Source organism: Populus nigra, chromosome 3, assembly GCF_951802175.1.
Source record: "Populus nigra chromosome 3, ddPopNigr1.1, whole genome shotgun sequence".
Lineage (NCBI taxonomy): Eukaryota > Viridiplantae > Streptophyta > Magnoliopsida > Malpighiales > Salicaceae > Populus > Populus nigra.
This window is the reverse complement of record NC_084854.1, coordinates 15,016,180-15,032,200: the sequence shown is the minus strand read 5'-3', so window position 1 is coordinate 15,032,200 and position 16,021 is coordinate 15,016,180. Positions and strand designations below refer to the sequence as shown.

At 31.2% G+C, this 16,021-nt stretch overlaps 2 protein-coding genes across 4 annotated transcripts; both read left to right on the top strand.

Moving 5' to 3' along the window:
* Positions 1-2,417: 2,417 nt before the first annotated feature.
* LOC133688781 (uncharacterized) lies at positions 2,418-8,093 on the top strand. Of its 3 annotated transcripts, none has more exons than XM_062108394.1 (5): positions 2,418-2,686; positions 3,621-3,773; positions 3,934-4,109; positions 4,294-4,408; positions 7,064-7,352. In XM_062108394.1, the coding sequence occupies exons 1-5, from the start codon at positions 2,555-2,557 to the stop codon at positions 7,073-7,075; spliced, it is 588 nt and encodes a 195-aa protein (XP_061964378.1). In that variant the 5' UTR covers positions 2,418-2,554; the 3' UTR covers positions 7,076-7,352. The 3 variants fall into 3 exon arrangements, with proteins under 3 accessions (XP_061964378.1, XP_061964377.1, XP_061964376.1); XM_062108393.1 differs by lacking the exon at positions 7,064-7,352 and adding an exon at positions 7,514-8,093 and having other exon boundaries at positions 2,419-2,686; XM_062108392.1 differs by lacking the exon at positions 7,064-7,352 and adding an exon at positions 7,487-8,093 and having other exon boundaries at positions 2,419-2,686.
* Positions 8,094-12,124: 4,031 nt separating this feature from the next.
* Positions 12,125-14,946, top strand: LOC133689636 (GCN5-related N-acetyltransferase 6, chloroplastic). Its single transcript, XM_062109582.1, has 9 exons — positions 12,125-12,406; positions 12,512-12,734; positions 13,111-13,160; positions 13,603-13,639; positions 13,723-13,788; positions 14,040-14,144; positions 14,246-14,399; positions 14,500-14,576; positions 14,659-14,946. The coding sequence occupies exons 1-9, from the start codon at positions 12,306-12,308 to the stop codon at positions 14,722-14,724; spliced, it is 879 nt and encodes a 292-aa protein (XP_061965566.1). The 5' UTR covers positions 12,125-12,305; the 3' UTR covers positions 14,725-14,946.
* The last annotated feature ends 1,075 nt before the right edge of the window (positions 14,947-16,021 follow it).

Below are 16,021 nucleotides of genomic sequence, written 5' to 3'. Positions count from 1 at the left end.
TATATAATTGCCCTTGTAAAATAAAACCATTAAACTAGGTTTTGGAGGCAATATTGTATTTTAACCATGACACAATTGTCTTTAGCATATTGTGCGGGGTTATATTTGTCATTTCAATTTTTTTACACAGTAAAATTACAACCTCAACCTTGGAAAAAAAATACTTATGCTTTTGTCTTAGAGGTATTTTAGTACTTTCATTTTATTAGGAATAGAGCAATTACTTTGGCAACCTTGCAAACAAAAACAAATTACTCTTTTATAAGGTTTTTTGGTCATTATACATTAGTTTTGTTGTAATTTTGGAGGTTGCTCAAGGATGTTATTGTAATTATCATATATTAAATATTATTTTAAAAAAAACTTGTTAGCATGTATAGGTGGCCCTTGTGTCGTCCAAGCGATATGTGTAAGGCCATCTAGCCACCAAACACCGCTTTTCAAGGTGTGTTTAGAAGATCTCGATGCCCTTTACACCGTGGTACGACACGCTTTTTAAGATTCATGACAGTTCGTTATTGGCATCCATTTCTCTTTTTCCTTTTTCTTCTCCCTCTCCTCCTCGAGTTTTGTGTCAACCTCTGCAAAATTTATTTTGTTTGGGGTTAGTTTTATATTTTTTTTCAAATTTCATACTCCTCAGGTTTTTTTCCTATCAAAGCGTGTTATATAAAAAATTTATATAAGTATCACATCATTCTTTTTTTATAACAAATATACTAAAAAACATGAAAGATTCATTGTAGCCCCCTTCAGATTTTCCTATTAACCACTAAAGTGTGGTGACCATTTTTTTCCCTCCAATCAAAAAAAGAATACCTTTGGATTAGGGGTGTTTTGATATTTTTCACAAGGTTTATAAGTCATTACTGATTTGTTTAAGGATATTTTTATCAATTCAATGTTTTTTATAAATAGTAAAAAAAATTACACATGTCCCCCAGGAGCAAAAAAAATTAAGTGGTGTCAGGTAAGGATATTTAGGTAATTTTATTTTTTTATTCACAATAGAATTACACATGTACCTTTAAATGCAAAACATTTAATTCATTGTTGTTAGAGGTATTTTGGTCTTTTCACCTTTTTTTTTTGTTAATTGTAAGTTTGGTTGAAGATAGTTACCTAATTTACCATTAAAATAATAATTTATTATTTGTTGGAATCAATGCACACACTACCCAAAGCATGAGGTAGTTTTCAATTGTCAATAATGGTAGTTCGCTGTCTCAGATTATTTCTTACCATCTTCTTTTTCATTATAGATGGCGAATGTGCTCCAAATTTAGTTGGTGTATCGCTGACGACCCTTTCTTTTTTTCCTTCCTTCATTTCTCTCTCCTACCCCCATAAATATACTATGGTCCTCATTATTTTTGTTATTTCAAATTTAGACCTTTTAGTTTTGATTGCTGTTTTTTAGTCATTTTCTCTTTTGTTGAAGTTTCGTTCGATTTTAATTTAATCCTTGGTTCTTAATTTGTATATATATAAGATATTTTAATTCGGTCCTTTTACTTTTAATTTCTTAATTTTTTTCTTTGCTTTTTTATCAAAGTTTTTATGGCTTGTAATTTAATCTTTCAAATCAAGTTTATGATTTTTGTTTTTTCAATGATAATAATGCTTTTAATTTGGTTCCTTTTCTTTTAATTTCTTATTATTTTTCTTTACTTTTTTGTCAGAGTTTTTATAATTTTCAATTCTATTCTTCAAATCAAGTTCATGGTTTTTATTTTTTCAATAATAATAATAATAATAATAATAATAATAAGTGAATATAATAATAATAGTAGTTGTTATGGAAAGAATGCCGAATTAATAATTGTACCTTACGATAAAAAAAGTTTTTTTTATTTCTTAAAATGGGATACTATCCAATATGCCTTAAAGTTTTACCTAAGGATGCGGTAATTTTGTATTTTCATGAATATGAAGTATTTAAATATAGATTTTAAAGTATTTATATTAAATTTTTTATTGAATTCTAAACTACTCAGAAATCACACAACGTTGTATTTCTTTGCTTAAGTTTTTTTTCATTGAGTTTTTTGCAAGGTTTTAATGAAATATATTTTTAATATATGGTCTTTAAAAGGAGTGTTATGAAATCTATAATTATATATATATATATATCTATATATATATTAAATATTTATTAGAATTTTTTAAATTTTATGACTCTTGGGTTTAATTTTTTTAGTTTTCTATAATACTTGAGTCTTCTAGTATTTTTTAATGTTTTCATTATTTTTTTATAAATAGATTATTTGTATTTTATTTTGAGTATTGAAATATATATTAAAAAATTAATGAATTTCTCTTTTAAATTTTACAAGCTATTTGCTCTTTATTTCTTTTAAATAATAATAATAATACTAATAATAAGAAATAGCTTTGCCATAAAATTCTTCTTTATTGGTTTTTTTAGTAATAGAAAAACAGGAAAGAAACTTTTCGCTCATTTCAAAGCAAACAAAAAGCTTTATTTAATAAAGTTTGAGACCCAAGAGAGAATTTCTGACGCAGGACTGGTGGGTTGTTTTGCAGTAGAAAAATGGATTCTGGTTCAAATGGAGAGGAGCCCACTTCATGGGAAGAGCTTTACAATATCAATTTGATACCGTCGGAGTTGTTTCTCAAGTTCAGAAAGGAAATTGAGGGGATTCGAGTTGGTGTTAATTTAGAGGTATTATTTGGATTTCCTGCCTGTTTTGCTAGCCACGAGACAGTATATGTTTGAAAAATGGATTATTTTGGATATTACGTGGCTTTTCTATGCTATGTTCTTAATTTATGTATGTGGTAAATGATCAATGAGAGTGAAATGGTAAGAGTGGAAGCAAGACGGGATTTTGGTCAAGGAAACATCTTGTTGCTAGTTTGTTTTTTTCTTTTTTCTTTTTCGCATATCCTTTGCTGGAAATGTACCATTGTGAAAGAAAATGAGTTTTTCTGGTGTTGGTTATTCCTTTGAGATGTAGGGTACTTGTAAATATGAAGATTTATTTGTTATGGCAATCTAGTTGTGTTCTAATGCTTTGTCTTTGTCTTTTTTCTATCATGGCAATATACTGTTCTGACAATTTTCTGTCTGGTAAATACCTCTGGATTTGTCCATTTTGGTAAATTTTGCTAGGTTTCCATGTTTGATGAATATCCTATTTCGACTTGAATTCTTTGACGTGGATCCTTCACATGATTTGACACTGCTATGCAGAGAGCAATGGATTCAATGTCTGGAGAACATTTTTCTGCTATTAAAGATAGACAGCTAATTTAATCAAAGCACTAAGATGTCATCATGAAAGTTTTGAACTTTAAAGTGGAACCTTAAGCTATTGCGAGTTTGTATTGTTTGGAAAACCTGACAGGGTAGTGGGTGCAAAATGGAATAAATAAATTATTCATCGCTCCTGTTAGAGTGATGGATATTGGTAATTTGTCAAATGAACACTTGAACAATATAGATATTCCCTTTCTCATTTCTGCTGTGATTGAATGGAATTCCTTTTTTATTTTTTGATGAATGCTTGTCTATATTTTTTATGCTGTGCTATGTGTGCATTACTTGTCCTGTTGTCTGTCTGGTTTTGATTTTTGGAGTCCACATTTTGATTCAGTTCTATAATGCTCCAATCAATGAATTCCAAGGCAAGATTGTTCTGAAACCCTTATCCCCGGAACGGAGGTGGAAATTCACATATGAGGCAATACATCAGGATGTACGCATTCTTTCAAAGAAGATTCCTGTTACCAAGTTTCTAAATCTCCAGGTTTGATTTGATCCTTTTCACATCTTGTGGATTTTAGCATGTAATGGCTGGCTGGTTAGTTTTAAAAAAGAGTAGTTTGTCTTTTGAGTAATTTTTTGGTTGTTGAACTCATGGGTATGCATTTTTGTGGTGATCGGACCTGTAACTCTTGGAAATATAGGTTGGCATAGGCCATAATTTTCAGTTGCATTCAACTGGTTGGAATTGGAAGCTTACAACTTGTTTAGGTGGAGATGGCATATCTAGGATTCAGAATAAGACATCATTCGGGTTGTTCCCTGGCATGGATTTGCGGTTTGGGTGGAGAGCCGATTATGTTATTCCAGAAATTACCGGGCAAGTTCCTGGATCTTCCACGCATTAGTTCATGAAGGAGTAGTTAATTATTAAAGTGCTATTGTTGCGTAAGAAACTAAATTTGAATAACTGTTTCTCATGTCAGGGTTACATGCTAACTTATTTAATTTGTTGCTGTGGTTTATTTATTCTCATGTTATGGATGAAACCGTATATCTTTCAGGGCTTTGGGTACTGGTGAGCCATTGTTCAACATGAACTCTGGACGACTGAAAGCATCATTAGATAGAGTTGAGGCCATTCTAACCCATCCATCACGACCGGTACTAGTTGAAAAGGTAGAGTTGCCTATCCTTGTCATGTACACTAGTCATTTGGTTTCTTACTGAATTTCTGTAGAGCATGGAATCCCTTAGTTTTTCCTCAAGCATTAATGAACATTCTACATGCTATTTGGAGTTATTATTTGTTGCTACTAGCTTTCATGATATGAGCAATTTTTTATCTTTTCTCAAAATTAATGACCATCCCTTTGGGACTATTGTTTGCTAGCTAATGATATGAGCACATTCACTATTTGAGAAGACATTATTCTGCTATGCTTATATCAAATCCTTTTAAGACTGGTTTAGGTGAAGTTTGTACATCTCATTACTTTTGTGAAGATGCTACAGTAAGTTATGGTATATTGTTTGTTCCAGGAGAGAAAAGTATCAAATAACTATTATTGGTGAGAGAAGGAATGAGGAAAGAAATTAGGAATGTGTGGCATTTGAGGACTAAAATAGAAAGAAACAAAATGATAAGAATAATATAGCCCCCCAGTGACATAAGCGTGCTCTTATGCTCAGTTGAAACTGTCACAGTTCCTAATCAAAATGGATTTCAAGGAAAAATTGTAAAATGGAATGAACGCTTTAATTTTTCCATGTGGTTATAGAGAACATAATGGTAGAGGAAATGGGTTATGGATGTTTCTCGAAGCATTCCACATTTGTAGTGTGGATATGAATCTTAAATATATGTTGGATATGGAGGATTCTGCAATTATAGCGTCAATTTTGGGTATCATTTCCTAGAAATTGGGATTTATGTCTTAGAGAGTTGTCCCTAAAAGGGGTTTTGTTAGCAACTAAGAAAATGGCGATGCCAACTTTGAGAAGGCAAAGAAAAGGCAGCATCTAGATGGGTAATAACCCAGTTCAAGAGGACAAGAGAATGGATTAGGAGTGTCCTTTTAGTTGATATTAGATTGGTGGCTTGCACAGCACCACGAGCGAAATCAATTTTATTTTTTAACCCTAAAAAAAATAGGAGGCGATTATATTTTGGAGGCGATTATATTTTTAAAGATGTAAGAGAAATTTGATAATTGAGTTAAATTTTGATTAATTTGATAATAGGATTAAAACTGAGGCAACAAAAAATAAATGAAAAAAAAAATATTACCCTGAGCGATGGTAGGTTAGCACGAGAAATCCGTAACCTGGACATGAGATATATCTAGATTACATGTCTATCGTGTGTCCTAGATCTTGAGGTTAGGATAACTCGATAAAAAAAATTACGATAAATAGAAACGAAACTAAAAAAATTAAGACAAATATAGATCAAAATATTTAAAAGCGCAATATAAGTCATTTACCTGGCTATATTTAATGAATTTATTTATTAAAATTAATTTGTAATAGAAATCAACAGACACATAAAATTTATTGATTAAAATAAAAAAAAACAATTTTATATAAGGTTGCACATATTAAAAATATCATAAAAATAAACATTTTTTATTTTTTAAAATAAATTTAATCTATATGAAATATTTTTAAAAATCATAGATGAATCATATCAACTTCATCAAAAATTAAAGACACCCAATATAATTAAAAAATAATCACTATTTAAAAAAAGGCTAAGGTGTATTAATTAAAAAACAAACTTAAAAAATATTTTAAAAAAGGCATTAATTGGAAGAAAAAAAAAAGAAGTATCAAGAAGGGAAAAAGCCCAGGAGCATGAGCCTGGAAGCCTAGGCTTGCGTGCCTAGGCCTGTTATTTTTTTTTTTATTTAAAAAGGTGACCCCTATTTTTTTTGAAAAAAATAACAAGCAAATCAAATGTTGCTTGTTGTGGCAGGTGACACGTCGTTTACCAATCTAGAATGATAGTTGATAGTTGAAAAATCAGGCCTCGAGCTTTTTACTTAAAAAACTTGTTTTTCAACTCATTTTAACTACAAAACACCTGCAAATACCTCTAGAACATCAAGAAATCAACCTATCAACCTAACAAACCCAAAAACAGTCTAACACACAAAATCAATCCGGAAAAAAATATTTTATCCTTGACTTAGATATGGTTTTTTGGGTTACATTGAGACTCAAAATAACCATCTCCTCACCTAGTAGAACTAGATGAAACCAATTTAACTTGTTTTGTGGTCGAAATCATCATCAATGCAGAGTTTTTTCTCTCTTTGTTGGAATCCGATGACTCGTTTCTCTTCTCCCATGAATAAAGAACTGAAAAAATAATAACAATAAGGTTTTGTACCAAAATGTAATTTTCTAAAATTAAAGGGACTTGTCTTCTAATAGCAAAAAAAGATGATGGACTAAAATATATTTTCTAAACAACGTGTTATTTGAGATTTTCACTTCAGTTCTATGTCGGCAATTAAACCCTACATCCTGAAAAACATGCAATTGGATGTTAATTTGAGCTCAAAAAGGTTTAATTGTTCAAAATAAAAGTTTAAAGATCAAATTGAAAAAAAAATAAAAAAATAATTTTCCAATTCACAGTGCAAAATAAATTGATTAAGGCTCAATTGTGAGAGAATGGATAGTGTTTTGTGCTCCAGTAAAAACACTATGCCTTTTAGTTTTTTTTTAATCAATAATAATTGTTATTGTCTGTCCCTTCAATTTGTAGATGAAAAGCCAAAGCTTTATCTTGTTTCTTATCTTATTGCCTGTTTGACGTTTAGGCAGGGAACTGTTTAAAGCTTTTTTTGCGAATTGCTCAGTGCCCTATTTTTAGCCGCTTGAAAAGCTATTTTGTTCAAGACTGGCGACTTTTTTTATTGAACAATGACAGATTTTCTTGTTTTCAAATAAGATGATAGAGATAAACTATATAAGACCCTGTCCTCAAGAAAACTGAGGACAACTGGGGCATTTTCATTATTAAAGTTATTCTTTTAGTTAAACAGATATGGGTGATAGGACGTAATGGAGACTTGGGGGATTTAATAGATGAAACTATAACTTTCGGTTCTAATCAGAGACAAATGCTACAAATATATTGGATGATTTAAATACCGTGTGCCTAGTAGTCTCCTGGAGGTAAAAAATGGAGAACTTCCATGGTTGATTCTTTAAATAATTTTTCAATGTTTCCCTTTTTCCGCACAGAACTTCATATTGAACCGCACGTGGCAGGAAAAGGATGCTGAGCATGCATGGGATTTGAAAGACCCTGACCATTGAAAGATTTGCTATCGTACTCTATATGGTGGTCCAATCAATGCTGGGATCATTTGGCTACTAATTGGGACGCAGGAGGAAAATAGTAAAGCAAATATTGCAGTATTCCTGGGAATTTAAGAAGATATCTGTCACGGATCTTTTTCTTATTGAGCTATGAATGGATGTACAGATGCAGCTGGGCTTTGCTTCGATGAGGGTTTTTTTTTTTTTTTTTATGAACAAGTTGAGGGTCTTGCCACCCTTTCTTACATGTATCTGCAATCAAAATCGTGTGGGTTCTTGCTACGGAGGCCATCGTGTATAGTTTTGCCAGATTTTGAATAACACCTGCCAGATTTCTTGGTAAGAAAGAAGGTCAAGCCAGAAAAGTTGTACCGATGAGATGCACTGATGAATTTGTGGCACAAAGGAGAGACGAATGTGGAAAGATTTGCAACTAGATGATGATTAAACCGGAGACTACTTGCAATTCATTCACAAAACAAATCAATTTATGCAAAAAAAAAAGAAAGAAGTATCTTCCTTTTTATCATGTGTGGAGGCAAGTAATTTCCTAGCAAAACTGGGAATATTTTCAAGATTGTTCCTAACAATAATTATTTTCAAGTCAATTAAATTTTTTTTCGTAAAAGAAAGTGAATTAGTATTCTCTAAACTAAAAGCTGATTATTGCAACCTCTAAGATTTATTCACCTTCTTACTATAGTAATTTACCTCTATATGAATATTCTTACCATTTGAAAGCTGGTCTGAGAGCATTCAAACTCAACGTCTGAGGTTGATTTTTCTACTTCCTGAACTTCAATTCCAACCATTTAAAAACAAAATCTTATCGTTGAAAATTATTTAAAACTCTCCATAAATTTTATTCCTACTCTCTGAATATGTTTTCTTACCTTCTAGAACTTGACTACAATCCTTACAAGTCTTTGAAAATAGCACTCTTACCATTTCTAAAACATAGTTAAAAATTAAAACAATATTCTTCGTATTTATAATAAGATTTTCATGTCTTTTTTCAAAAAAAAAATCTTTTTGTTTTTCTTGCAATGTACATAATTAGTTGTTTCAACTAAAGAAACTGTTGTTGTTTTTATTTAAAAATAAAATCAATTTACTATATGATAAAATAAAAACCGATTATAAAAGTGAAATTATAATAAATCATAGCTAAAATCATTTTCTATTTTTTTATTTTGATTGATTATATTTAGTAACTTGACTAAAAAATCCTTAAAAAATGAAAAAACAAAAAGAAAGTAATATTGGATCTTATACACTAATATTTATATTTTACTATTATGAAATAAAAAGTATCTTCTCCTTTCAAAATTACTTTTAAGAGTTCATAGTTACTATATACTTAAATATTCTATTGATATATCAAAAGATTTAAACATAGGTTTTGTTTGGTTTTTTTAAAAGTGAGACATGCGCATGCTGAGAGTTTTCTACACGATCAAGTTATTCTGTTATATGATTAGAAATGTTGTTTTTTATTTAAAAATATATAAAATTATTTTTAAAAATTATTTTTTCAGTAATTTAGCGCATCAAAATGATCTAAAAACACTAAAAAATATTAATTTAAAGCATGAAAAAATAAATAAAATTTAAATTTTTTAAAAAGAGTTTTTAAAATACAAAAACAAACAGAATTTAAAATAATATATATATTTTTTTTATCATCATACATGATGTTAATCATTTTAAAAGGTAATCCGATAACAATCCTGCCTTTATGATATTTTTGAATTTCTTGCATGGGTGGATGAACAGAGTTAACTTGACTTTTGGTTGTTCTTTAAGAAGATTAGACATTATTTATCTTATCTAGGCCGACCACCACTGACCTTAAAATCTAGATGGTCTTTGATCTTGAAAGATTTATCCGGTTAACACTGGTCCTGTTTCGTTCATTTTTATTATTATTTCTAAGTAATATATATCTAAGTCTGTTCATATGAAATTCTTGTTCTTGTTTAGCTAGCTCTTTGAGACTAATTGTTATTGCTTTACTACTGAAAAAGGATGAAAATGAAACCAATTTTGATTCTCATAAACTATTTTGAATAAAATAAATATTGACCAAAAAATCATGAACTAAATTAAAAATAAAAAGAAGTTGAAGGGTTAATTTGAAATATTAGGGCAAGACACAAAATCAATAATAATAATAAAAAAAATAGTTGTCGAACCCAAATCAAGATTATACTTTGTAAACATGTCATCATATCTTGAATTTTCAGCCCTGATAAAGACTACCATGGCCAGCAACCCTTATGTCCACCCTTATGTTTTGACAATCATAATTAATCTTCTAAAGAGTAGTTTACTTTATAATTATTAGATCCCTAAAATGAGATTTCAATTTAAATTTAATCAAACTAATATTTGCCCTATCAATTTTATTTAACCCTAACTTATTTTTTCTTTTTAAAAACAACCATCAAATTTAAAATAATATGAAATTAGTTGAAGATAACATCTTTTACCTTCTCCATCTAACCCAATATAGTAGGTTTTGATGATAAAACTCAAGAACAACCCTTTCTCTTCAAATTGATGAACTCTTTCTAACAACCCATTTCTTCAAATTTCTCTCTCAATCTAACTTACCCACTAACACCCATGGATTTCCTTTGAAAGAGAAGAAGAAATTTCAGCTCTCTCCCTTTTCTTTTTGAAGCTTAAACATTCAACCTAATTAGGAGAATTAGAGAAAGTTTTCAGCTCTCTCTCCTCTTAAGAATCATGTGGCACCTAAGTACTAAATATATATGGTAATCAAGTGGTAAGTAGCGACTAAACATTATGTATTGTTACAGGTTAGAATCCAACTAATAATTATTATTAAATGTTATTTTTTTTGTAAAAAATAAAACTTTAATTAGAAATGAAAATTTAATTTGAACTTGATGGATACTGACTTGAATAGATGATTATTTTTTGAACTTAATAAATAATAAGTAGAATATGAATATTATCTAATCCGACCAAGTATAACCTGAAATTTATATTTATAATATATAAATATATTTGTAGAATATTTAGTTTTATATTTATAATATGGATATTGTCGAAACTTTTTTTCTTTTTAATTCAATTAGCCATGTGAATACAACACTCAAGCTCCATTCACCCAAAATTAATTATGTTTTCATGCTATCATTCAAAATTAATTATAGAGAAAGATTATGAAAATGCACAATAGAGGACCAATTTAAGACCTAATTGTTCTAGGTGATTTATCCTTTCCAGTCGAATAAGAAAATAATATATTGTGAATTACAATGTTATTGACCCATAAAAAAAATAGGAATATTGGAGGGATATTACAATTATTATTATTATTTCTTTTAATTATTGAAGTATAATGAATGGGAGAGCATCCTGTAAAATGAGGGGGGCAGACAGGAAGAGGGAGAGCCACGTGTTCCTCTCTGACCACGAAATAAAAAACAAGAGCCGCTACTGGTTTCCCATACCATTCTATTTCTCTGTGTGCGTCCCCCAATCACTTGTGCTGGACGCCACACAACACAAAACCTTCGTGGTAATTGATGTTTTTTTTTTTTTTTAGTTTCTTTGTTTTGTTTGAAATGGCAGTAAAAATTATTTTTTTAATATATTAAAATAATAATATTTTTATTTTTTAAAATTTATTTTTAATATCCATATGTCAAAACTTAAATAAATTAATTTAAAACTATTTTTTTAAATATAATTAGATTACGATGCCAAAAAAAACCATATTTCATTTCGATAAAACACATGCCTGGATTTTTTTTTGTCTCTTTTATTATCAAATTCATTCTTATATTATAAAATTAGATAAATAGATAGATTTTAGTTTCTCATTATCAGATTAATAGAAGCTTGTTGAAAACCACAAATAAATAAAATAAATTACAATCCCTAAATATGTTAAATATATAAATATATAGTGATACACTAAGACTTAATCTTGAAGAATAAATAAATACAATTCTTATCCCTCATAAACCCTAAAAATAATTATTTTCCTCCCAAAAAAACTCAAAAATAATTATTTCTAAAAAATATTTGGTTCATTCCAAACTAAAATAAAAATAAAAATGTATCCCCCAAATATCATAAAACTCGCCCCCCCTTAACCCATAGATGGATTTGGAGGGAAAATCTTTTTCTTAAGCCTTAAGTAATCACCCTTAGAAAAATTGTTTCTCCCCAAACCCTAAAAATATTAATATAATAATATATATATATATTTAAATATTTTAAAATCCATATGAAATTGTAGGGGAACAAATATAATTAAAACTTTGAAAAAAAAAGAACTAATTTGAATTCTTTATTATTTTTGAAGTGATGACTATTAATTATTTTATTTTTGGTGAAGGATGGAAAAGTCTTCTGGACCATCAAATAAGATTTTTAATTATCCACAAAATATTTATATAATTCCCAAATTATTTTGAGTTTGTTAAAAGAATAAAAAATAAAGAAAAGGCAGTTCGTCTTATCCATGACACACGTATGGCCCACCCTTTAGAAATGTACAGCCTGTCTGTATAGAAAGGCGCCTTCAACGCCTCCTTCTTCTTCCTCTTTTAGATTCTCTCTCTTTTACTTTTATTTTTATTTTTATTTTTATTTTTTGCGTGGGGGTTTCCTTTGAATTATATCTTTTATTTTCTTTTCCTTTCTCATATTATTCTTTGTAACATGAATAACACCAGTACTGAAATTTAACCAAGCTCTCATGTTGACTGTTTCCCTTCACAAACCTGAATTCTTGAGCTTTTCCCATTATGGATTCAGGGATCTTCACAAATTCAGTAGAATTCCCTCGTCTTGGACAATGTAAGTTCTTGCCCATGCCCGTCTTTTCTCTTCTTTTCTTTTTGTAAATAAATAATTCATGATAATTAAGAAAAATACTACATGGGTTTTTTTGGGAGCCAACAGAGCTATGAGTAATTATTCTGGGTCTTCTGAAACAAGAAAGAAGGAAGAGCTATCAATACAGGTCCCAGCAACATCTATTTCTTCATCGGAAACACAGAGGTTAGCTGGTTCTGATCTGCGATTTGACCGACTTCAAGTGCCAGAAAAGGAGTTGATGCATGACAGAAAGTTTGAATTTGGGCAATTTGTGGCAAGAGAAGCTGTGATAGATGAGGAATATTGGGTATGTCATCCCTTCCTATCTACACCCTTGTTCAAATTCTACATGGGTTATTATGTGCCTTTCCTTCCCTTTTCATCTTTATTCACTTTGCTCGCTCTATTTTTTATTTATTCAACTGATGCAAAAGAAAATTTTGAAGAAAAAACATGGTGAGTATTGTTTTGCATGTTTTATTTTAGTTATGTATTTTGTTCCTTTGCCTCCTAATATCTCTGGCCCATCCAGCAAGACCAAAAAATTAAAAATTAAAAAAAAAATCTGTCCTTTATATCCTTTGTCCTTTCCTTTATATCACCCCCCCCCCCACTCTTCTTGTTTGTGTTCATAAATAGCTTGTGTTTGTTGTGGTGATGGTTGCTCTCTTTTTCCGTGGCAGACAGCAGCATGGCTGCGAGCAGAAAGTCACTGGGAGGGTAGAAATGACCGGTGCGCAATTCATCTCAAACGAACTGGAATTTACTGATGTGCACTGTGTTTCGTTTTAAGTGTTAACATAATAAGAAATGATAAGACCAAATGAGGCAACTTGAATTGTGTTTTTACTGTTAAAAAAAAATGCTTTTGACTGATTAAAACTAAAGCTGGTTGAGAATACAAAGAAAATGATGTAGGGCAATGGTTTTAACTGAGTTCTTCAACATGTTATCCTGGATTTTAGTCAAAATGGAGTCTAGTTTTATGTCCTTCCATTTGATGCCCATTATTTGCATTTTTTAAACAATTTAGCCCCCCACCCCCAAATTAATGAGGTCTCTGGAGGAGATACCCTGGTGAGGTTCTTCACAGGACCTCATTTGAGGTCGGTATTAATGTGTGTGTGAATGGAAGAGTGGGCATTACTAATAGAAGCTATCCCTGATTAACACAGATATGTTGATAACCACAAAAGGAAATTTGCAGAGCAGGTAGGAGTGGATATTTTTCCTTTTCGGTTGCTTTTCAATGTCTTCTGTGGCATAAAATTCTTACTTTTTCTCGTATTATGCAGGAATTCCATGCCATAAAAAGGCATCGGACAAGCCTGCATGGACAAAAATGTAGATGCATTATTATGGTATGATGTCTTACAAGATCTTATATCAGTTCTCTTTAGTAAAAATAAGAGAACAGGAACAAAAAAAAATGCTGAACAAATTGAAGCCCAATATCCAGGCTGGAGTTGATTTAATTGAAAGTGTTCTCAATTCATCTTCAGTCTTCACTATGATAAAAAAAAAAAAAATGATTGCTGCCTTTTTTTTCTCCCTCTATATACATGTGCATTTATTGAAGCTTAGACCAATCACTCACATATCAAATTATCAGGTTAGGAAGGAAGACAAACATGTAAAACGTACTGTACTGAAAGGTGTAGTCGGAACTCTTGATTTGAGTGTCAGGTGCTTACTGCATGGAGAGACCTTTCCAGGGGTATGATGCTTTCTATTTAAATTTGAAGTGCCAATCTATTAGTCCATCAACCTGATCAAATGGTTTCATTAACTTGGCAATGGAGTCAATGCCCTCCACAGGAACGGGTGAAGGCTCCTCTCTTCTGCAGCATCCACAGTACAGGCGCAAATAGATATGGTTATGTTGCCAACTTGTGTGTTGCTAAATCAGCACGACGCCAGGGAATTGCAACCAACATGCTGCATTTTGCTATCGAGTTGGTCAAATCTAATGGTAGATAGTTTGTGTTACTTCCTTTAGAATTTTCTGAACTGGTGAGGTATAATGTGGATTTGGTTAAAAATTTCTCTTCTATCAAATCCTTGTGTCACAGGTATAGAACATGCATATGTGCATGTGCATAGAAACAACACTCCTGCACAGAAACTGTACGAAAAGATGGGATTTGAGGTAATACCATCAGAGTTACTCATTTGTGCCTCTAGTTTTAATGAACATGAAATTCTGACAAAGCCTCTACATTCTCTGTCAGATTGTTGAAGCGGCAAGCTCTCAATTAGTAGAAGAGCAGACTTACCTCCTATGTTGTAAGGCATAAAAATTCTTCTCTAAGCAAATTCCTTGCGCGTAAAATAGAAATCATTGTATACAAGCGTTGTAGAATACTTTATAGGTAACTATAGCTGGAGGTTGTCATCCCAGAAGCAGAGTCATGTAACCACACCGCTCATTGTGAGCTTGCTTTAGCTATTGTTTGCAAAATCCACAATTTCACTGATGATGAATATACAAGGATATCTCGTTCTTGTTGTGTTTCCAAGGTATGTGATCCAGTCTTATGAGGGATGTGTTCTAATAACAGGAATAAGCACTAGCTAATGCATGTTGCATTGAGTTATGTGATGAAGGTAATAGTATTAACCTGATAAAAAGGAACCGCCTAATCTGCTTTACCTAGTAGAACATAATCTAATGCTCAGAACCAAAAAACTGAGACACAGTAGGATTTCTGCATCTATATATATATGTAGTGCTTATCTAGAAGCATAAACGAGAGAGAGAGGCTATTTTCACACGAATGAACCATGACTCAGCGCTCAAACCACGGAGAGTGGTGCAGCTTTCAGGCTGCTGCTGGTTCTAGCAACAAGTGGCTTGAGTCCATGTAAATTGTAATATTGCATCGGCTTACAGAATTTTTTTTTCCTTTTTGTGGAAAAAACCTCAGGACTCGGATAACAAATTTCGGGAGTGAGCACTCTGTGAAGAGTTATAACAATGGAGAAATATGAAGAAAGAAAGAAGAAGATGAGAGAAATTTAGCTTTGAAGAAGCTAACAAATTTGATATTATTTCTTGAATGAATGCTTTACAAACAGAAAAGGCTTATACAACGTGAGATTGGCTTCTCCTAGAAAACTCGAATCTCTAACTACCTTAATGAACTAACCTGACAGTTATAATAGAACTACCAGTCTTCTAACGAGCTGTCTATATAGCTAGCTATAACACTTGTTTTATTATATGCCCTGACTTGCATGTAAGTTGAAGTAGACTCGTATACTGTCTCATAACATTTCCCTTCTCTTCATCAAATCCTTGACCTCAAGGATAGAAATTGATGTCTGGAAACTGAAGCATTACTTCACTCACTTGTTCCCGAGTCGCATCTTCTTGAGGTAGAGAAGTCCACTTAGTTAATCCCATGACAACTACACCATTGTTCCTCTTCATTATCTTCCTGTCCAGTACTGCTTCAGGATAAAGCTTAATTGTGCCCAGTATCGCTCAAAGTAGGCAAATTGGTAGTGACCACTGCATTAGTGCCTGCTTTTTTGTTTTATTTTTTCCCAACAAGTGATACATGAAAGGCTAGGTGCGGCTGTGATCCTTTC

Coding starts and splice junctions, on each gene's coding strand:
- LOC133689636 (XM_062109582.1), top strand. CDS start 12,306: ATGTTGACTGTTTCCCTTCACAAACCTGAATTCTTGAGCTTTTCCCAT. Junction 12,407..12,511: donor ATTCCCTCGTCTTGGACAAT/GTAAGTTCTTGC, acceptor GGGAGCCAACAG/AGCTATGAGTAATTATTCTG. Junction 12,735..13,110: donor TGATAGATGAGGAATATTGG/GTATGTCATCCC, acceptor TTTCCGTGGCAG/ACAGCAGCATGGCTGCGAGC.
- LOC133688781 (XM_062108392.1), top strand. CDS start 2,555: ATGGATTCTGGTTCAAATGGAGAGGAGCCCACTTCATGGGAAGAGCTT. Junction 2,687..3,620: donor GAGTTGGTGTTAATTTAGAG/GTATTATTTGGA, acceptor ATTTTGATTCAG/TTCTATAATGCTCCAATCAA. Junction 3,774..3,933: donor CCAAGTTTCTAAATCTCCAG/GTTTGATTTGAT, acceptor TTGGAAATATAG/GTTGGCATAGGCCATAATTT.